At 40.6% G+C, this 22,572-nt stretch overlaps 1 protein-coding gene across 1 annotated transcript in view; it reads right to left on the bottom strand.

Moving 5' to 3' along the window:
• Positions 1-22,572, bottom strand: part of Grin2b (glutamate ionotropic receptor NMDA type subunit 2B) — a 500,196-nt gene that overhangs the window by 385,824 nt on the left and 91,800 nt on the right. Inside the window, exon 2 of the mRNA XM_029565662.1 lies at positions 7,060-7,488. Within this exon, the coding sequence (XP_029421522.1) occupies positions 7,060-7,488 (429 nt within the window). The remainder of the gene's footprint in view (positions 1-7,059; positions 7,489-22,572) is intronic.

The raw sequence follows: 22,572 nt of genomic DNA, 5'->3' as shown, positions 1-22,572 counted from the left end.
TTGACTATTAATGGTTATTGGGGTAGAGGATGGTGGGGACAATTTTCTTCAGTGGTGTTGTCACTGAGAGACTAGTTGGGAAGAAGAAAGAAAAGGTGATGCAGAGGGTAATGTGGGGTGAATATAACCATATATATGTATATGTGTATATATATATATATAAAATCTAAAAACAATGCACAAAGACAGGATCATGAAAGTCTCAGAAAGGGAAATAAAAACATACACTTGGTCTACAAATCATAATTTTTAAAAAATGTTTAACAATATTAGTGCAATCTACCAAAAACTGGCTAGTGCCATTTAGTAAGTTCTCTGTCCTCCCGAGTCTGTAACATAAAGCTACTTCTTACCTGGTACCTTTAATATTTTACCCATCTAATAATTGACTTTTTCTTCTATGTCCAACCATGAATTCGAAAGACTTTTATCCTGCTGCATTTTTTCCTGTGCAATTGACCTATCTTCACTAATATTTCCTATGTGTACCTGTTTACCGACTACATGCATCATCTATTGTACATGTCTGCTTTGAAAAATCTCAGTAAGTTCTGACCACGTCAAAACCAGAAAATGTATCACTATAGAGACAGTACACGAGCTAGGGCTCAGCCACCAGGGCTCCAATGAAGGAAACAAATGGCCTAAATGCTTATTTTTCTGTTAATAAAGAATATGAGAATCCCATTTTCTTCAAAGATTTAGGAAGGGTTTGATGTGTGAAAATACATGATGGTGCACACGAAAAGGCCTGATTTTTAGTAAGCATCGTGTTCCTTGATTCACAAGGCTTACTAATCACTGTGAACCAAGTATGGTTTTTTCTATTTATTTTTGAGATTTTCATACATGAATATTACATCTACATTATTTCCATCCCTCCAAGTCCCCCTCCAACTACTTCCATGTCTCCCCAACTCCCTCTTAATTTATTTTTTTCTGTGATCATATATATATTAATATGTTTGTGTGTGTGTGTATAATGCACAGAGACAATTTAATGGTGTCCTGTGTACCTGTGTTTAAGGCTACCCACTTGAAATTTAAAAACTTCTCAGGGAGATAGTCCCTGGAGAAAATGGATTCTCCTTCTATCAGCATCCATTGATTGCCTATAGCTCTTCATTTTAAGGTGTGACCCTGTGAAATCTCCCCTATCCATTTGGCATGTCAACTGGTTTATGAAGATCTTGTTAGACTACTTTACTGTGGAGATTTCATTAGTGAAGCTTCCCTCTCATGTCCAGAATGCATTAACAAGCAGCAGGTATCTTGTCCCTCTGGCTCTTACATTCTTTCCACCCTCTCTTCTGTGTTGTTCCCTGAGCCCTCGGTGTAGAGATTGCATCGTAGATGTGTCACTTAGGGCCGGCCACCTTACAGATACTCATTTTTCTGAGTATGGCCAGTTGTGGAACTTCGTAATAGTCTCTGTCTGTTACAAAAAGGAGCTTAATTAGTGGTGAGAGGTACACTTGTATGTAAATATAAGCATATGGATTTAGAATACATAAGAAATTACTTTTGTCTAAGGAAGTGACAGAAGTTGGTGTGAACCATGTGTCCTTTGTCTCCAGTTGGAAGTCTTGAAAGTCACCAAGTTTGAAATCAAACAATCAAGGTCAAAAGGCTGGAAATGAACACAGCCCAAGTCTTCTAGCTCCAAAGCCAGCACTCTCTCCATGGTCTACCACTCTTTCTAAAGACACACAGTCACTTTCCTGAAAGATGGAAAACGTGACACTCATGAGTGGCTTTCTAGGACACTGAGCACCTTTATTCTGTGAATGCTTAGCTCTTCAGTTTTTACAAGCAGTAAAACTTCCTGGATGTCAACTGCTAGTCTCTTTAAAGCCTGATTTTAAAAAGAAAGGATGTACAGGTCAACCAGAAGCACACTCCACAGAGGAAGATAGAAAGATCTAGAATCTGCACGGGGCTGAGGGCTATATCCCTGAAGTTGCCAGTACCTCAAAGAGAACCACTTGCCCATCTTTCCAAAGTATAGCTGAAGGAAGAAGAAAGGGAAACTCCAGGTAGGCAATTCTATCCTGGCTTCTTCCCTCCTTCCTCAGTGTCTGAGGTGGGGAAGAGTTTTCAGAATCCAGTCCCACAATTCTTCTAGCTACTGGACTTTGACCAAAGTATCTAAACAGTCCCATTTGGTTTTCCCACCAAGAGAAAGGACATGCTACCACTTACCTCATAGAATTGTGTGAAAATAAAATGCTTACAAAACGTGATGCCAGGCACACAGTTAATATAGTGTCTTTCCCCTTGCTTCCTACCTCTGCACCTGAAATCTCATCCAAGGACTGCTGCAATTCCAGAGTGTGCTCCAAAAGCAAGGTGAAAAACTGAGAGACACCAGAAATTAAAGAAAAGATATAGGAAGGGAAAAAGTATGCACAGCATGTGGCCATCTTGGTTTCAGAATGGTGCTGGCTATGGAAATCCACATGAGCAAATGAATGGCAAACATTGTGAGCTCATCTGTTCTCTCTCCAGATGAATTGCTACCACCTTAAGGAGAATTTAGTGGGAGAAGAGGATAAAAAAGAGGAGGTGCCACCGTCCTAACCCATTACATTCCAAAATGGCTTTATGCACACACACAAAAATGAGAGTAGTCCTCAAAGCATCACTTTCCAACCCCACCATTTAGAAAGGAAAAAAAATCATAGCAACTGAGACTACAGTAAAGATGTGCGTGACCTTCAGTGAGAAGGCAAGGGCACATGTTACAGCCTTGGTCCTTCACTCGGACTAACCCTTCTACCTCCAGACCCTGACCCTCATGCAGCTCTAGGTATCAGGTCTCACTTTCTCTTGCCCGATCTTTCTGTCAACTCCATCTTTCAGTCTGGTGCCCCATCTTCTACCCAAGCCATTTTCATTGTCTCTGATGCCAGTGACAGAATAATTTTCAGGGACTCCAGTGGTCCTTATCCATGCTCTCTGATTTCCTAACCTAAAGTGTCTGTTTGCACGGTACCATTCCGACATTTTCCACATATTTTCTTTTTATCTTGAAAATGATGTAAATTTGGTAGGATGAAAACAATTTATATCCTACAAGCTGTCTACTGAGCTTCATATCACTTAAGTGATCTGATTGCTTAAATTTCCAAAGCTCATTAGAATGGAGATTAAAATTTGGGACTTATAATTCTTAATTCAGTGTCTTATGATGTAAAATTGTACACAGAAAACATGGGTTTAAAAACATGTATTTCTGGGAAATTGCATCCCAGCCCCACTGCTCATGGAGAACTGTGATAGTCTGGATTGGTTACTTAACATCTCTGAGCTAAAATGTGAAAATCCAAGAAAGGTTTCAATCAACAGAGAATGCTTCTACAAAGAAATGGAAATGCATCTAGCTTTAGTTTATGAGTTTGTCATGAAGTTTCAGATAGGTGTCCCAAACCCAGGATGTCAGGAAGAACAAAAACAAGACTAAATAAAATAGGTTCTTTATTCTCAGGTGAGGAACAGCCAAAGAGCACCTCGTACATGTTTAAACATTCCCCATTACTATTTTCAATAGTCTGTTAGTAGGGCTTCTCCGTTCTCCAATAGCTAAAGTTTTTTAACTAAATGTGCCTCTTTTGGCCAAGGCAGGCTTCCATACTTTAATGAATCTCAACTTCCTGGATGAGACAAGGCGGAGATTCTAGCACCATTGTTCAGAGCACCTTCCCAGGTGTTTTTTTGTTTGTTTGTTTTGTTTTGTTTTTCTCTTGAGTTTTCTTCTTCAGTTTTATGTGGGACACAATACGGTACAGGTTACATATTATCTCATTTAACCCTCAACAACCCAATAATGGATGTATTATTTTTCTCAAGGTATAACCAAGGAAACCGAGGTTGATGGCAGCAAGCCGGAGAGTGGTGCAGAGTCCCACATCCGGGATGTGGTGGTTGAAACCAGCTCTGACTCTAATTTCTGAGCTCCTAGCAGTTCTGCCATAGCAGAAAGTGCATTTGCGTCATTGAAAAAGCAGAACACTAATTAATGTTTTGTTAATTAGCATATGCAAAACTGACCCGTATACTATCTAACCACATGCTGGAGTGCAGAGCTACTTTATCAGAAGTCTTTATCACAGTAGCACCTTTCAAGCATCCAAAACTCCTCTAATACAGGGACTTAGCACTTACATTCTAAGAAGCCAAAAGGAAATTACTAAACAGTATGGCAATTACTTATCTCCTAGAAGGGTGAGGAAAATGGAAGGCTTCTCTATCACTCCACAGTCAGCTTGAAAATCTTAAACACAGACGCCATATGCCATCATTTCCATTTTCACATCCTTTGTCCTGAGGACCCACTATCGATTCATAGTTATCAAGTCATGTGTCCCCATTTTCCATGTACAATATGCGGTCGTGGTATACTTCTATTCAAAAACAAACAAATGTGGCCTCAGATACTGAGGCCAAAACTTCTCTCCCTATGACTGGGGAGCTCTTTGCTTGCATTCTTGCAGATCCCCTGAGCCTATGAACATTCCTCATCATAGCTTCTGGGAATTGCTCTATCTTCTTAGTGACTCTGGCCCTGAGACAGCCACCTCTGCAGCCACTATCAAATCCCCAGTGACCGAGCCTCCAACATTCTGGCTACTAAGACTTCTACTTCTTCCTTCTTCCTGCCTTTGGGTCAAAACCCATTCTGAGATTATTTAGATTATTTTAGGACATTTTCTGAACTATCACTGTCCACCTCCTTTTACTAATGGAGAGACAAATAGGTAAGATGGGGTTTGCAGTAGCCATGGAGACAGGAAAAAGAGACGTGACCAGAGTGGCAATCTCGTGGTGACCCAGAAGATCCACTGTACCAGGTCAATTCTGCCAGTCACCAGTAGGTTCTTTGTGGAACTACAGGGCACTCATTTTTGTTAATTGTCTCTTGTAATGAGCCGCCTGTGTGTCTGACATTGAATCAAGTGATGAACTACTTCCTGTCAGATAACATCTCCCACAATGCCATAGAAAAGAGAAAAAAGAGCAGGTTAGAAGGTTTATGAACTCTTCCCTTGTCTGCTCCCTTTCTTGTGGGGCAATAGAGCACACAGTTGGCCAGCAAGATTAGAGTGTGGCTGCCACTTCTTATAAATCACTTTGGATGTGCTATTTAATCTCTCGGGCTTTGGTTTCCCCATCTGTAAGAGAGATTAAACAATGCCACTTAGCTCAGCAATATTAAATAAAATAATGCATGAAAACACTGACAACCTAGCCTATGGTAAATGCGCTCAGAGCACCCAGGGTTCACCAGGGAGTATGAGAACCCAATCTCCACCTGGGCTGCCTCTCAGCTCATAGTTTTGTATTTGCACTGAGAATCTGGAAGACATATCGGAAGGGTGCACCCCATCGCCTTGTTCATAACCCCCCTCCCTACTTGGAGAAAATAACATAGATTTTCAATAACTCAAATAATCAACAACAAAAATCATTTTTATCTGTTATGCTCACAAAAAGAACATGCACTTATTTATGATTTTAAAATGTGGCTTTTAACTGTACCAAGAGTCTTTCCATGCAATATCGAAACCTTATAACACCATGCATAAAACAAAATATAATTTAGTAAGGAAAGCAGTATTTTTAAATGTCTAACCAAAGCAAACAGTGGGTTTTGCCACAGTTGGACCTTTTTTGTTCCATTTTCATTCACTCCACTGCCTAGCATGGGATACACATACCAGCGTGTTTTCTGACATTTGTATCTGTGGCCTTGGAAATGCAGGAGTAATTTTCTCCTGTGATACTGAAGTGTCTCAGCTTACTTCTTTCAACCTGACCTTTCTTGATAGAAGTAAAGGAAGCTGAAGGAGAAGTTAGTTATCCTTTCTGCCACCAACAGATGATGATAGTGATCACATGAGTTAATTTCTGCTAAACCCCTGTGCTGTGGTGGTTCTCAACTGGTCAAGAAGTGTGCTTGTGGTGGCTGTGTGGGAAGAGGGGTTCAAAGGCATTACAAACATTTTTGACCCCACAGCATGCCTTTTAAGTAGAAAACTCAAGGCAGTTTTGGAAGTGATAACAAATTTAAGATGACAATGGAGATAGAGATGATTCTAAAAATCCAATGTGATAAAAAATGACAAAGGTGGCACTTATTGTGGTCAAGTGACACAAATGAGACACAGTCTGAGACACAAATGGCTGCAAAGAACAGGTCTGAGAAGTATAGAACCTAAACAATGACCACTAATCAACAAAGCAAGGAGAAATAACTGAAAACTAAAAGTGACTTTAAAATCCCAAATCAAAACATGTCTACAATGAAAGACTAAGCACCGATGTCAAATGAGAATTGTCTGTCATTAGACAATTAATCTAACATGAATGCTGGAAATGTTTGAGGCTTTAAAGCAATGGATCTCAGCTTTTTAACTGTGCATTAGAATCACTTGAGAAGCTCCTCAGGTAGATGACCTGGCTGATAACCAGATCCTCTGGGGGTGAGACAGAAATCAGTGCTGAGAGCTCTCCAGTGACTCTAATGTATAACCAATATTAAAACCACTGTCTTCAAATCTATCATGGAGAAAACAGAGTTGTTATGATTCTGGGGATTAAAGTCCATGTGAATGTGCAGACCCTGGAATTCAAGTGGATACCTTCCGTTCCTATGACATTTCGGTTTTATGGAAAGAAATTGTCTCAGGGAAATTTTCTTTTTCAATTCTTGAAACCAATATGGAGAACATATATTATCATGGAAGAATAAAGATGCCTTAGAGCATTGAAGGACCTTTTCATATACCTATTTGGAAACAAACCAAAAAAAAAAAAAAAAATCTACCAGGGCTCTAAGCTTCTACATCTCTTAGTTATTTGAGTAAGCCCATTGTAAATGGGCACATAAACCTGTTCTAAACTCTAGAAGCTTCTACATACCAGCAACCTTTTCCCACTTTCATCTGCAAATAATTTGACTAGTTCCTGTCTGCTCACTCACTCGATGTACCCTGATGAACTTCCATCTCTAACCTTAAAAGCATTACATTATTTGCTCCTTAGAGCAATCCTTTTTACCTTGTCAGCCATTATCATAGATGAGCCCCCGTGGATGCCCAGGATAGGGGTGAGAGTCTGAGCGGAAATGAAATCGAGGATCTGGGCGATGGCTTCCTGATCTGTGTCATCAGCAAACACCACCCCCTGGATCTTCCGGTCAGACATGAGATCACAGATACGGGTGATGATGCTCTTTGGGTCGGTTTCATTCATGGCTACCAGCTCCACCCGGGGCACTACTGAGAGATGGTGGAAGTCATCTTTCTCGTGGGCGTCTTTTATGGCCACCTCGTCTGAAGTGCCCACAAGAATAACAGCGATACCAATGCTGGGGGGGCTCTTCTGAGAACGAGCCCTGCTGCCCGATACTGCCAGGACGGCCAACACCAACCAGAACTTGGGAGAACAGCACTCTGCTCTGGGCTTCATCTTCAACTCGTCGACTCCCTGAAAACGCAAAGAGAGGATGGTTAAAATTTGACCCAGGCTACATAACAGGTCTTTGAAGAGTCCGAATGGTGGGGAGTTAGGGGTCTTATTTCCTTTTACTGATCATGAGCTCCAACTTCTTTCTACTAGCCCAGTTTCTTAACTCTGGTGTCTTCTCAGTAGAATGAGAGAAAAAGAAACTTTCAAAAACCTCAGAAATCTTTGAGCAAGACAAGAAAAGATGCTACTGCAGTAGCCATCTGTAGCAAATAGAGACAAGCCAGAAGAGATTCGGAGTGGAGCAGGTGGTCAGACCAAGTGCACACACACTGGAAACTGCAGAAGGGATCTGCTGTTGCCGGGGACCCCTGGCACTCTGGTTACAGCCCACCCTCAGCTGTTCTTGGCAGAAGCCATGCCAAGTGAGCATTGAAAGGGGCTCAGAAAAGACTGGCCACAAACACAAATCATGGCCTGGATAAAGAGAATCCAGCAAGCTCTAGGCACAGGCACCCACATTCTTTTTGCCTGGGTTTCATGTTTGCCCCTTTTAGGGATCTGTCTCTTAACATTAATTCAGAGAACAAGCAATTCATGGGCAGTAACTTTAACTGATCCTTACAATAACCCAGTAGAGAAAAAAAAATTAAGACAAGTATTAGTATCTCCATTTTATAAATGTTGACACCAAGACCCAAGGAAGTTAAGTAACCTGTGCAAGACTGTGAACCCAGAAAGTCAATCTCTCTCTGTTAAAGAGTCTGTTACTTTTCTTTGTGTACATGTGTTTCTGTATGACTGTATGCCACATGCCACATGCCACATGCCACATGAATGCAGGTGGCTGCAGAGGCCTAAAGGGGGCATGAGATCCCCTGGAACTAGAGTTATAGGTAGTTGTTGACTGTCTGGTGTGGGTGCTGGGAACCAGGCTCGAATCTTCTGCAAGGGCATCAAGGGCTACTAACAGCTGAGCCATCTCTCCAACCCCAAATGAAGCAATCTTGAACCCAATCTTCTGATTTTTGTATTCTAATTTGTATCCTATCTCACTATACACTGCTTTTTCACATCATTAATTACCATATTTCAAGGAGCAGTATTACTCTGATCTGTTTATGCATCAACTATGGTAACAAGCAAATCCTACTCATAGTTAAATCATCCTAGAGCCACCATCGAAGACAGTTGTATTTTTAAATATTTTATGTATATTAGTGTATTGCCTGCATGCATGTAAGTGCATCCATGCCATGCAATCCCTGTAGAGGTCAGAAGAGGGCATCGAATCCCTTGGAACTGGAGTTATGGACAGTTGTTAGCCACCATGTGGGTGCTGGGCATTGAAACCCAGGCCTTCTGCAAGAGCAGCCAGTGCTCCAAACTGCTGAGCTCTCTCTCTAGCCCATCTATTTTATTTCTAATGGCATCCTGTAGCAGTAACTTACTGAAATGACAGACTAAGACTACATACATTTGCATATAACTCACCACCTTTTTCCTATAAACAACCCCTCCCTTTTAGTTTCCACATGGGCTCCTAAACCTTACACAGGCAGCAGACTAAGGACACAGAATATAAGCTTCAGTGTTTGTCTTTGTTTCTCATCACTTATCAGAGCTCCTCTTATTTTGTTAGAATGGGTCCAACCTATGTATTACATGGTCCTATATTATGCATTTTTATACAATGTGCACTGGTAGGCATTTTGCACATATGCAGCATCTCTGCTCCCCATAGATTCTCTATAAATTAGACGTTTTATTCCCATTTCTCAGGTTGAGAAACTGAAGCACAAAACAGTTACATAATCCTCCAAAGTCAATGGTGCTATGATACCAGAATACCGACAGGTTAATATGGCATTGTTCTCACCAAGAGAAATAACCTACAAGCTGTACCCAAATCTAGAAGCAGAGATTCTCATCTTTCTATCGGACATAAAAATGTGGTTTAATCTCTCCTGCTTATTTGACAAAAAGAGGGAAATAACAGGGACCTAAAAATTGGAGAGTTGGCTAGTAAAAAGAAAATAACTGATAATGAAGGAATTGAACAAAGAAAGATCAGAAAGTATTCAAGCTCATTCGACTGACCACAAAGGGCATTAGTGAGTCAGGAGTGTGATATTGGGGACATTCTGTGGCTGAGGAAGCACAAAATCCAATCCAGTTCTTGGCAGGAAACCTCTGGAACCCTTGCTGTTGTAGTCATCCTTCAACACTGCCAAGGAGGAGACCTGTATTGATGGCCTTGCTTCTCTATAATACTGCGAGTAGCTCAGTGGTTCCCACCTGGGCAAAGTACACTCCTGACAGCTTTCTGGTCTCCCTGTTTCTGTGGAAACAAGGAATGACTCCATGGGCCCTCAAAGCCCAGGATGATGAGCTATAGATGGTCTACTAGGGCCTGAGTACCTCTTTCCAGAGTTTAAGGAAAAACAAAAAGATATAGAGACCTGAGCATCACTGAACATTTAATGAAGGATACTTGGATTTACTGTGTCTAAGAACTGAGGACAAAATACAAATAAAATGTCTGTTCAATTCCAAGGGTTGCTTCTCAAAAAGAACCCAAAGATTTAGAATTTGGCAAAACTAACAGTTCACTTGATTCCAGCGGGATTCTAATGCTACAGTTACAAGTCCTTAAATTAGATTCCTTTATGCTTAAAAGTGGTCTTCTCTGCCATGACAGTTTATTAACTTTAATGCACTCTGTGCTCTCCCACTTTAAGGCTTTATTTGCGCTCTTCAAAATATCTCTTGTGTGCCTCTATTTCTTCTCACACAATATATTATATTGTGTTATGCAATGGCTACTGGTGACATTCAAAGAATAGGATCTGGTTTTACCGAGCATCTCTTTTATACTCAGGATAGAGCAAAGCATTTTACAAAGCAATACATTATGGGAGTTATCAGTAACAGAGGTATTGGGAGACAGACAAAGAGGCTACTTTGAATACAAACTCAATTTCAGACAGTAGAAGGGGCAGTTGAGAGAACGCATACAGTCCAAGATAAATGGTGTTGTTCCTTTCTGCAGACAGACCACAACTACTCTGGATGCACCTGGTCTTTGCACTCCTCTCCTGTGCTTCACCCTCCCCAGGAGAACTGGCAGTGCTCCCTTTGTCTTTTCACTAAAGCCTGTGCACGTCCACCTAATACTTGTAATAGCTTTATGTGTGTATAACTGCCTATCTTAACCAATGGATAACTTTCTTATAAAGAGAGACATTTTCAGTCCAGCAATCATTTATTGAGCTCTGACTATCTTGGAGACAATGTTTGTCCCCCATTTCTATCTTTTCCCCAGCTGGTAGGGATCAAACCCAGGGCCTCGCACATGGTAGTCAAGTGTTCCACTGCCGAGCTATGTCCCAACCGCACACATTATTTTTGGTGCTAAGGATGCCACAAACACAGGCTATATTCTTCAGGACCACTGTGTAAGATAAAGTACAGAGCCATAAGGAGTATCTTGTCTTTATATTCCTGGGACACAGCGCTGCCTCATGATCAATAAACAGGAAAAGCTCAAGTTACAGCCATATTGGTTTTCTACTATTAGGTAAGACCATATATAGAACTGTGATATAGGATCATTTTGTATTTCAAATAGTTCAACCTACTGTGTGCCAGATGCTACAATTGGCATATTTTCATGCATTTGATTCTTATAGAGATATCATAAGTCATAATTCTCCATCTATTACAAATGAGAAAAGTGATCTGAGAGGTTAACCACACAGCTAAGATCATATAGCCAAGGATAGTATTAAATTTCATATCCACATTTGACCAACTCATTCTGGGAGTACCTTTTAGTACAGGTGAGATAAAATGAATGAATGGATGGATGGATATTACTAACGTGGGATTTAAACGAGTCTCACATTAATGAAGTGCATTAGGATGAGAAAGCCACTTAATTGCTGTCATCTGTTTTATCATTGGTAAAACCAGAATGATATACCTAACCTACATACCTAGAAGATTTTGTGAAGATCAAATGATAATGTGTATATGGAAGTGTCTTTGATGAACATAAAATATTCCACAGATGCAAAGGATGTTACATTTAAGCTCTCAGAAGCTGTTCAAGGAGCCTAGCTATTTATGACAGCACAAAGTGAGCAAGTGGGAGGTGGGGGTGAGTGAATGTCAGACAGAGGCTGAGGGGAATGTTAAGAGGAACTGCACAGGGGGCAAGAGACATCAGTTCTCTCCAGATAGAACTTCCTGAAAAAGATGTCACATAATGTCCTCAGAGTAACAGCAGACTCTACTGACAGCTCCCCAATCATGTAGCTGAATTTAGGATCCATTTAGGCCAAGGCCAGTACTGAGGATCAGGATAAAGAGATGCAAACAGAATCAGCAAGAAGGCAACAGGATACCCTCTGCCTCTGCAGCACACCGCCTGGATGACCCAACCAGAAGGCTTCAGCTGTGCATCTTCAGGCTTTAACCAGCAGGATGGCTATAACAGGAAATAGTCTACACGTCCACAGCTGACTTTAAGGAACATGCATCCAGTTGAGATGGGCCAACTCTTTCCTTAGAGAAAACTGAGTCCTGAGTTAACTCCAACAAGAAGCAAGAAATGCAATTTCATGAAAAAATCTGAAGTCCCACACCACATTCAGAATGTTACCTAGAGTGACTCAATTAGGAGACTGAGATTGGAATACCACAGGCAAAAAAAAACTTGTGATTGAAGGTGTGAGATTTAGCCAGACATGGTGGCAAGCTTGTAATCCCAGTACCTAGGAGTGTGAGGCAGAAAGAGTACAGGTTTGAGTCCAGCTTGGCCTACACAGTGAGACTTTGTCTAGTAAAAATAGTACCAGACCCACACTTCAGGGGCCCAGTTTCCCAAGCTACCAATAGAGAGAGACAGCAACAACACATAAACTTTACAATATGCCACACGAGAGAGCTCGGAAAGCAAGGCATTCAGTACAGTCGAAGTCAAGTGAAATGTGTAACATGTTGAGTGTAATCTTTTTGAAGGGCAATGTGAGAGTATCAAAATTCTAATATCAAGACAAAATACAGATGAAAACGTTGAAAGAGATAATGGACACCACACACTGGTACCCAGATGACACCAAAATTATAAGCACGTGAATCTAAAAATACAAGTTTGATGTTTAGAAAACAGCTAAAATTTCCATGGGGGAAAAACACAAATTCAACAGACAAAAGATTGTATTAACTAAGACAAAGTATTTTTTAAAGCATGAATTAAAAACTTGAATTAATTCAGCTATCTATAAATGCATAAGGGAATATACATTAGTTTTCAAAATTTCATGTTCATTATTTTTAATTGTGTGTGTGTGCGTGTATGTGTGTGTGTGTGTGTGTGTGTGTGTGTGTATACTGTGTGGGTATGTGCACATAGAGGCATTGGATCCCCCTTGGAACTGGTGTTACGGGCATTATGAGCTGCCTGACATGGTGCTTGGAATTGAACTTGGGTCTTCTGAATGAATAGTACCTGCTCTTAACCTCTGAGCCATCTCTCCAGCCTCTATACTAAATCTACAACAATATACAATTAAAATCCTACGGAATTAAAATGAAAATGTCTTTTTATAATGTGCTTGTTATAAATAAAATTTAAAGATTTTAGTTTTAAAGTTTTAAGACTTTATTTTTAAAATATATTTTTAAAATGTCATTTATTCAAGACCTTCTTAAGAAACTTATGATTGGGTTGGAGAAAAGGCTCAGTGGTTAAGAGCACTGACTACCCTTGCAGAGGACAGGGATTCAATTCCCAGGACCCACATGGCAGCTAACAATCATCTGTAACTACAGTTCCATGAGATCCAGCGCCCCCTTCTGATATCTGCAGGCATTGCATGACATGAGTGCACTTACATGTAGGCAATACTTGTATACGTAAAATAAAGATAATAAAAAAGAAACATGATTATTAAATAACTAAGGTTAAAGAGGGAAAAAGGAAATGAAAAAAATCATTTAACACGATATCAAGAAAAATGCTAAATATCAAAATGGATAGGGTAAACCTAAATATCAAAATGTATAGGGTAAAACGAACAGTTTATAGAGAAAACTATACCTTTAACACATTTCTGAGAAAACAATAAAATATCACTAATTCTAACTAATGCTGCACTTGTTGAACACTTAAGAGAGCCAGTTCTAAGAGGGAAGAAAATAATGAAGAAACGAATGAAACACAGTAAATAGGACAAACAACCAAACCAAAACCGATCTTTTAAATAACAATGGTAAAGTCTTGAAATGAATAATCTAAGAGAAGATGCAAATGAAATATATATTTTCAAACATAACGACATATAAGACAGAAATTGAAAAATAATGAAACTATATTATGACAACTGGTTGATCTTAAATTTAATGAATAATATCTAATAAAAATATCAGATAGGGAAAGAGGGACAAAAGAATGTAGAAAATTTGAGTAAAATAACTATTAAACATAGTAAACAGGTTTGGGGATTCCCCCCAACCTCAATATACCAAAACCTCACATTCCTTTATCCTAATTCTCTTGTTTCCAACCTCACCACCCTGCCCTGCCCCACCCTCATCCAAATAAAAAGATGTAAAACAGGTTCAGACCTAACAAAATGGTAATAGGCTCCCTTCACTGAAGAACGCAAAGGCAAAAATAAAATATTAGCTAACAAAAACAGCATATTTTTATTTTTTAATATTTTATTATTTTTATTTTATGTGTATAAGTGTATTGCCTGCATATATGTAAGTGTACCCGTGTTGTGCAGTGTCTGAGGAGGCCAGAAGAGGACATCGGATCCCCTGACACTGGAATTACAGACAGTTGTTAGCTGTCATGTGAGTCCTGGGAATCGAACCCAGGTCCTCTTTAAGAGCAGCCAGTGCTCTTAACCACTGAGCTATCTCTCCAGCCCCCAAACACAGTTTATTTCTAAATAACAATAATATTAACAGGGCTGGAGAGATGACTCAGTGGTAGGGAACACTGACTGTCCTTACAGAAGCCTCAGGTTCGAATCCTAGCACCCACATAAGCACCTAACAACTGTCCGTAGCTCCAGTTCCAGAGGATCTGACAGCCTCTTCTGTTCTCCGTGGGCATTGCACAACATGGGTGCACTTACCTACATGCAAGAAATACATGCATACACATAAAATAAAAAATAATGAATTAAAAACATTTTAAATAATATTAACAACAATGATCAATGTGGTTTATAGCAAGAATAGAGAATGGCTTAACTTTGGACTATGGATTAAATAAAATAATTCATATGTTAAAGGACCAAAGGAGATATAAATACATGAGCAATCTCAAAACAGTGAAGAAAACACATTGTATGGATTGTAACACATGTCTGTATCAGAAGGGAAAACATTTAAACCAAGGAAAGTCTTTGGTGATAGAAAATAGATCCCAAATCTTCACCACCTGATAAAGCTACATACTAAAGCCGGGCGTGGTGGCACATGCCTTTAGTCCCAGCACTTGTGAGGCAGGCAGATCTCTGTGAGTTCCAGGCCAGCTGCAGCTACAGGGAGACCCTGTCTCAAAAAGATAAAAAAAAATAAAATAAAATAAAAAAGTTACATACTGAAAACTTATGATCCTGTTTCCCTGGACACTCAGAAGATACAAGGATGCCTTTATTAGTGCTACGGGAAATCCTGATAAATAAAATTAAGTTAGGAAAACAAAAATTGTAGTAGGGTCTAGCAGTACAGGGGAGGCTGAGGCAGGAGGATTGCAAGTTCAGGGCTAGTCAGGGCTGCTTAGTAAGGTCAAAGGCTAGCCTAAGAGACTTAGTGTGACTGTTTCCAAAATAAAAATGTTTAAGGAACTAGGGTTGTAGCTCAGTGGCAGAGCACTTGTCTATAATCATCGATGCCACATTAGTACCATGAACATACATTTCAAAGAAAGGGAAGAAAAGAAGGAAAATGGTATTACATAAAGAACACAATTATCTACATAGAAAATTCAATGGACTGTAAGAATCATTTCAATTAATATGAGCCAAGCAAGGCTTGTAGATAAATGCCCTCTTAGACAAAATCAATACTTTTCTTACAATCAACTAGAAAATACAATATTCATAAACAAAGACAACTGTACACTAGTTAAGAATTTATTTTTTTTCAAAGTCCTAACAAAACTTCTACAGAGAAAATTTCAAAATTATTCCAGGAAGGGGAGGAAGACATCCTTATCTGAACCAATAATACAAGTGAGCCATGAACCAGAAGTATGATTCAACTGTCTGTAAAACAGAACCAAAATAATTTTCTCACTGACATATTTTTAAAATTTTAAGTTCCAAGTCACTTTGGGGGTTTTAAGTAATACTTTTTACAAAATTTAAATACCCAGGACCAGAGCGTTGGGGGTATGGTTCAGTTGGCAGAGCGTTTTCCTTGAAAGCACAAAGTCCTCATTTCAACACCCAAGAGTATATAACCTGGGCATAATGACACATGGCTGTAATCTAGTAGTGGGAAGATGTGACAGAAGGACCAGAAGTTCGGGCCATCTTCCAGCTATATAGCAAGTTTGAAGCCAGCCTGGGCTACATGAAACTGTCTCAAAAACAAGCAACATATATACGGTTTCATATCCATACCTATGTATGCATGATTGACCAGGGCAGATATTCAACCAGAGATGGGTTCTGGGGTCAGAATGCTCAGCTTAGGTAACAGTTGTATTCAGCAGCCATCTGAAGCAGGCAATGTGGGCAGCACAGATGGTGAGCCTTCTCCGTCTGATGCCGTTAGAAAAAACAAGACCTATATCTACTTCCAGCAGGTGATATACAAAGGTCTCCACACATTTTGCATGTTTGAGAACCCTGTTTCAATCTCCAAAATGTCCTTAAGGGCAAGATGACTCAAAAGGTGAAAGTGCTTGCTGTGCAAGTATGATGATCTCTGTTTGATCCCCAAACCCATGATATAAAAAGCTCTGAGTCCCAAAAATCCCTTCACCTCCTCATATGTGCCATAGCATGTATGTATCCACACACCACACATAAACACACACAATAACAACGAATAAAAAGTTTAATGTACTTAGGGTTTTATAACTACTAGGTACCATCTAAATCCATACAAATAAGACATAAAAGGGGCCAACCTTTGATGCTGGTTGGCTCTGAACTTGGCCTCTATGTCTGTGTTCTGTTTAACTCTTCCTTCTCAAAGGATCCCACCATCCATTCCTCTTTCAGAGATTCTGAACTCCCTGGCTCCTGCTCTTTCTTCAGAAAGAAACAGGGTGAGAAGCTGGAGAGGGTAGGCAGCTGCTGAAACTGGCCCCTCTGAAATCATGTCTTTACAAACATGCCAACCCTGTTCTGAAACTGGGTGGCCTGCATAGCAATAAACAGACTCCTTTGTCCTGCTGAATTACATACTTACGTAAGTGTACTCCTGTGGGGAATGCACATCAACATGTCACAGAAACCACAAATGATGGAACTAGAAAACCACAGAAAGCAGATCCTAAGTCGAGTTGTTTCTGGGGAAGTGTGTATTAGAGAAGGGCAAGCGAGAGAGAGGCCAGGGAAAAGATGCAAGAACAGCTACCCAGACCATTAGCTCGGAAAGTAAACCATCAAATCCCCCTCATAATTCAGGTGAGGGTGCCCTCAACCTCCCAGAACTACCAGCTCTTCAGATGCCCTGCGAGAAGCTGCCCACCTCTTCCACCAGCCGGAATGGTTCTGACTTTGTTGGTGGAGCTGCTTCTGCTAAGGCCTTCCTTTTCTCCCGAGTAAGCACCTTCTTGTTTTCATTTCATGAACTCATCTGACCACCAAGCTCCTTTTCCGTTCTGCAGTTCCAGAGCCAAACCCAGAGTTTTCTATCTGAGCTTTATCCTGCTTCCTGAACAAAAATGTTTCAATCCTCCCATCACCCAAGCATCATGTTATATATGTACATTTTAATGGAAATTTGTAAGACAAACACAGATGATCAGTTGTATCATCACCACCAGCAACCACTTATGGCTGATTTTTTTCTTCTTCTTCTAATATTCTACAAGAGCAGAGAACAAAATTTTTCAAAGTTTCTCTAACATCTGCACACAGTTGGTTCATAATTATAATTAATTTAGATGCCTCCAAGGACAGTGTGGGCAGCCTCACTGAAATCTAAACCTTTTGAAACCTGATTCTTATTATTACCATTTGGCAGTGGATTAGGGCAATTGTGTGTATTGGTTTAACAGAGAAATATCGTTTTCAAGTGTTAATAAAAATTACTGACTTGTTCCCAACTCTTAGGAGAGGAGGTAGGTAAGGAAAGTAATGAGAGGACGAAAAGAGATACCAAAAAGCAGAATGGCAGGAAAATCTCGACTGAGAAGGAATTTGAGAATATTGAAAGAGAGAGTAGAGGTGGGAGATGGACCACTCAACCCAAAGGCATCTTCCAGAGAATAATGTTCTAAGCTACAAACAGCCTGAGCTAAACTAAATTGTAAATGTTGGTGTTGAGAAGGCCTGTTTATATACGCTGAGCTCATTCCAAGCCACTATAACCATCAACAAAACCTCTTCCGAGAAAAAACAAAAATCACCACATTGGACAGGTGTATAGCCTCTATTCTTGTGTGTACATATATCCATGAGTGTCTGCACATGTGTATATGTGCATATGGAGGCCAGAAGTCAATGTCAAGTGCCTTCCTCAGCTGCTCTATGCCTTATTTTTGAAGACAGGTCTCTTAATAAACCTGTAGCTTACTAATTTAGCTAGGCTGACCAGCCAGCAAGCTCCACGGACCCACAGGTCTCCGCCTCTCCAGTGCTGGGATGGCTAACACACATCACCATACCCTGATTTTTACATGGGTGCTGGGGATCTGAACTCAGGTGCCCATGTTTTCTAGCAAACACTACCAACTAAACCATCTATCCAGTGCCAGTCTTTAGCTTGCTATGTAATCTTGGATCTTTTTTTTTCTTAGCTCTCTAATCTTCAACTCCATCTGTAAAAGGTAAGCTAATGTGGTTATCAGAATTACTCTGAAAACTGGCATTATTTGGTGAGTGTTAATAATTTTCTTGGCCCGAGGATACCCAGCACTAAAAGGGATCCAGTCTTTAAGAAGTTGTGACAGACAAATAGGAAATCACTGTCATGTGTTAAGAGTTCTAACAGAGTGTGTTGGAGGACCCACCAAATACTATTGACAGATGAGTAGAAAATATCAGGAAATGGAAAGAATTGTGATGGTTCATCGTCAATGTCAGTGTGAGTGGCTCTGAAATCACCCAGGAGACACACCCTTGAACATGTCTATGAGGATGCATCCAGAGAGGTTCAACAGAGAATGGAAGGCCCACACTAAATGTAGATAATCACAACCCATGGGCTGGGGTCCTATGCTGAATTTTAAAAAGGGAAAGGAGATAGAGAGCTGAGCATTAACCATCTCTCTCTCCTTCCCGATTCGCACAGATGGAAGATTTGTCTTGCCACCTTGATAATAGATCCCTTCTTTCTTTACTTCTTGAGCATCAATGAGAAATTTAATTGCTATAACCAAAATAGAAAATATTTCAAGGGTTTTATGACATGATGAAGGAAAAGAACAACGGTCTGAAGTTCAAAGAGCTGGTATTGAAACTTGGCTTGGACACTTACTTATCTTTGGGTAAGAGGGAAAAAAGGAACTTAAATCACTTGGACGTCATTTTCCTGCTTATAAAATAGGGCTTATCCTCCCCTCACATAGTCATTGTGAATATTAAACAATTTACTTGAAAGCATCCAGCAAATAGCAGGTACCTGATATTTATTCATTGAATGTGAATATACTCTGTTCAGAGGCAGATAAGGAGCTTCTTCTGATTCAAATTACTTAGGAAGGAGTCAAAGTGCTTCTTCCCTCGGCCTTCTGTTCTAACATGACTGCAATTTCTACTGACCTTAGAGACAGGTTGTTTCGAAGTCTGTAAGTAACAATCTGATATCTAATATAAACCATATTTAAAATAGATTTTAGAGCTAAGAGTTAGCCAGCAACTGCTCGTTCTTCCCCTCACCTGTCACTAAACAGCCACCAATTTTCACTTAATATAGGAACTCCAGATACATCCAAATAGTCCTATTATATTTGAGAGCCATATGTTCAGGCACAATTAGAATAGGAAAAGAGATGGGAATACAGGAACCGTAGGACTCAGTTCTCACTAAGCTTTCCTGCCAACCATGATGAAATGAGGCATGGGCTTCGTCTCCTTTCCACATCCCTGGTAGTTAGCAAAGTGACATATAATGGGGGCTCGATAGATGCTTGTTCATGACTCGTGTGAATGAGCAATAGCAATATCAAGATACCACCCCCAGCCCTACTCTTCTAGGGCTCTTGTTTCCCAAAGACTTTAACTGAAGGGGAAATACTATAATCATCAATACTGTTTCTGACTTCTTGGTATTATGTAGGAATCAGCCCAAGGCGAATAGTCTTTGTTGGTAATTATCTATATATCTGGGAGTGGGGGGGGAGTTATTTGAAAATGTATATGTATGTGTGTGTGTGTGTGTGTGTGTGTGTGTGTGTAACTCAGTGTCTAGATGAGTGTTTATGTGCATGTACAAATTACGCCTTTTCTTTTTGCCTGTGATAAAACATGGCACCCAAACATGACTTGATCTTCACAACAGAGCCTAGGTTTATAATTAAACTCTGGGACTACATGTCAAAGAGCCCCAGGGCCAGGCTAGAATCAAAAGGGAACAAAAACTACTGTTTGAGCTGACTGATTATCAGACCAAGACTAAAGGCAAACAAACATTCTCTAATCAAATGCTGCCTTTATTATTCCAATCAATACACATTCATTAATCACATGTTCAATCATAATTCATTCTAAACCCACTTAAATTCCTCTGACATCGGATGCAGCTGAGCCCCTATCGGAGCATCCATCGTAAGTTCAAACTTGACCCTCCAATGTCCCTCGCTCCTCTTCTTTTATCTTCCTCCCAAGTTACTACATGGGCAGAAGGCACAGAGCTGAGGGTGGGAGGGTTTATGCCCCACTCCAGTTCTGTCATGAACAAACCTGTGGCTCTATTTCTTGTCTATGAAGTAGAGAAATGGACTGTTCTCAGAGCCTTTTGCAGTCTTTCTTTTTAAATTATTTGCTTTCTGAGACAGGGTCTCATGTAGCCCTGGCTGGCCTCAAACTTCATGTGTAGTTAAGGATGACCTTGAACTTCTGATCCTCCTCCCACCAGAGTTCTGGAATTAAATGCATGCTACCCCACCTGATGTTATGAGGTGCTGGAGACTGAGGGGCTACACCCCTAGCCTCCTCAAAGTCTCTTCCAGTCCTGTGAAATCGTGTCTTCCATTCGCTCTTCAAGATCTATTCTCTACTCCACCCGGGCCTGTTGTAGGCTCTGTCAAGGAGCTTCCCAGTCCCCTCCTTTCCAACAAGAGAGGAAATTAAAGGATCAAGGAGATCACAGGCTGGGCTCTTGACCCCCCTGCCTCTCTCTCTTCTCTCTTCTCTCTTCTCTCTTCTCTCCTCCTCCTCCTCCTCCTCTTCTTCTTCCTCCTTCTCCTCCTATGGCTCTTACTTGTCCTTCTTTTCTGATTTTTTCATAAAGAGGGAGGTGCCATCAGTTCTCCTCATATGTGCATTAGTACAGGGATATCCACTAGACCACAGGAAATCTGCCAGTGGCTCAAGTTTAAAGAAGAATGATTCTCCTCTCAGCAACCATCAATTGCCAATAGCTTTTCAGCTGGGTTTGAGCTACATGAGCACCCCTCCCATCCATAGTGGAATTTTGACTAGGTTGATTTTGTGCAGATATTCTGCAGACAACTATAGCTGCTGGGAGTTGATGTGCACTTCAGCCACTCCATGTCCTGAAAACGAAGGTGCCATCTGTTTTCCTGCGCTGACCATCAACCATACACATGCCTCCCGAATGCCAGGCCTCCAGAATTATGCCTCTGGTTCAAACTGGAAAAACAGAGATCTGAATTCCACAGGCACCACCCTCCACTGACTAGGGAATGGCTGGCCCCTGGGAAGAATGGATAAACATTGGAAGAACATTTCCAGAGAACAATCTTGGGGAGCCAGGACTTGGAGAATGATAGATATAAAAATACTGGGAGTTAGGGAGAAAAAACAATCAGACATTATCATAGGGAAAGGCAGAACATTTTCACTCAGGAAAATGCAATCATTGACTAGGGCTTTGCCTTGCTGAAGAATCAAACAGGCCACTGGAGCCCTGAGTTCCTTTTATCATTCTCTTCGACTTGTGTAAAATCTGTTCCATGGAAAACTGACTAGTAGAGTTGATTGTCACTAGTGATACAATTCATATACCAACACACAGAGAAAGCAATAGTGCCACACAAGTGAAGACAAATGCCAAGAGCCAAGAGACCTATGAAAGTTGACTACATTTTTCTTATATAAAAAAGGAATTAAAATTAATGGAAAAAAGGAGAAAATGTGAATTTCCTCATGTCATAGTAATAATATAGCTTCAAATTAATCTAATATTTCATATTATTTTTCAAAAGCCACTAGCTGCTGTCCCCAAATGCAGCATTCTGTCACTGTTGAAATAAGCATGTACATCAAGTCTGACTACCATGTCTGCCCTCACCATAAACATGTAGGGGCAGAATGGGCTGGGCACAGACCATGCCCTGATCCTCCATGACCTGCTGAGGTCAAACTCATGTCCTCGCTCCCTAACCAGACTCAGTCACCAGGAGTTCATGGGCAGAAATCTCTGCCATCAGACCCAGGGTTACCATCATGGCATGTAATTTCCCTATGTCAGTCAGACTTGGAAAGCAGAAAACTTGACTCACAACTTCACACAACATAAAGTCCTCCAAGTCGGAATGGAGAGATGGCTCAGTGGTTAACAGCACTGGCTGCTCTTGCAGAGAACCCAGGTTAGGGTCTCAGCACCCACATGGTAGTTAACAACCACCCATAACTCCAGTTCCAGGGGATTAGATGCCCTCTTCTGACCTCTGTGGGTACTACATGACACAGGTGCACTTACATATATGCAGGCAAT

Source organism: Nannospalax galili, unplaced genomic scaffold (assembly GCF_000622305.1).
Source record: "Nannospalax galili isolate Female #2095 unplaced genomic scaffold, S.galili_v1.0 scaffold210, whole genome shotgun sequence".
Taxonomy (NCBI): Eukaryota; Metazoa; Chordata; class Mammalia; order Rodentia; family Spalacidae; genus Nannospalax; species Nannospalax galili.
The sequence above is the reverse complement of the archived record's forward strand: the minus strand, read 5'-3'. Positions and strand labels throughout refer to the sequence as shown.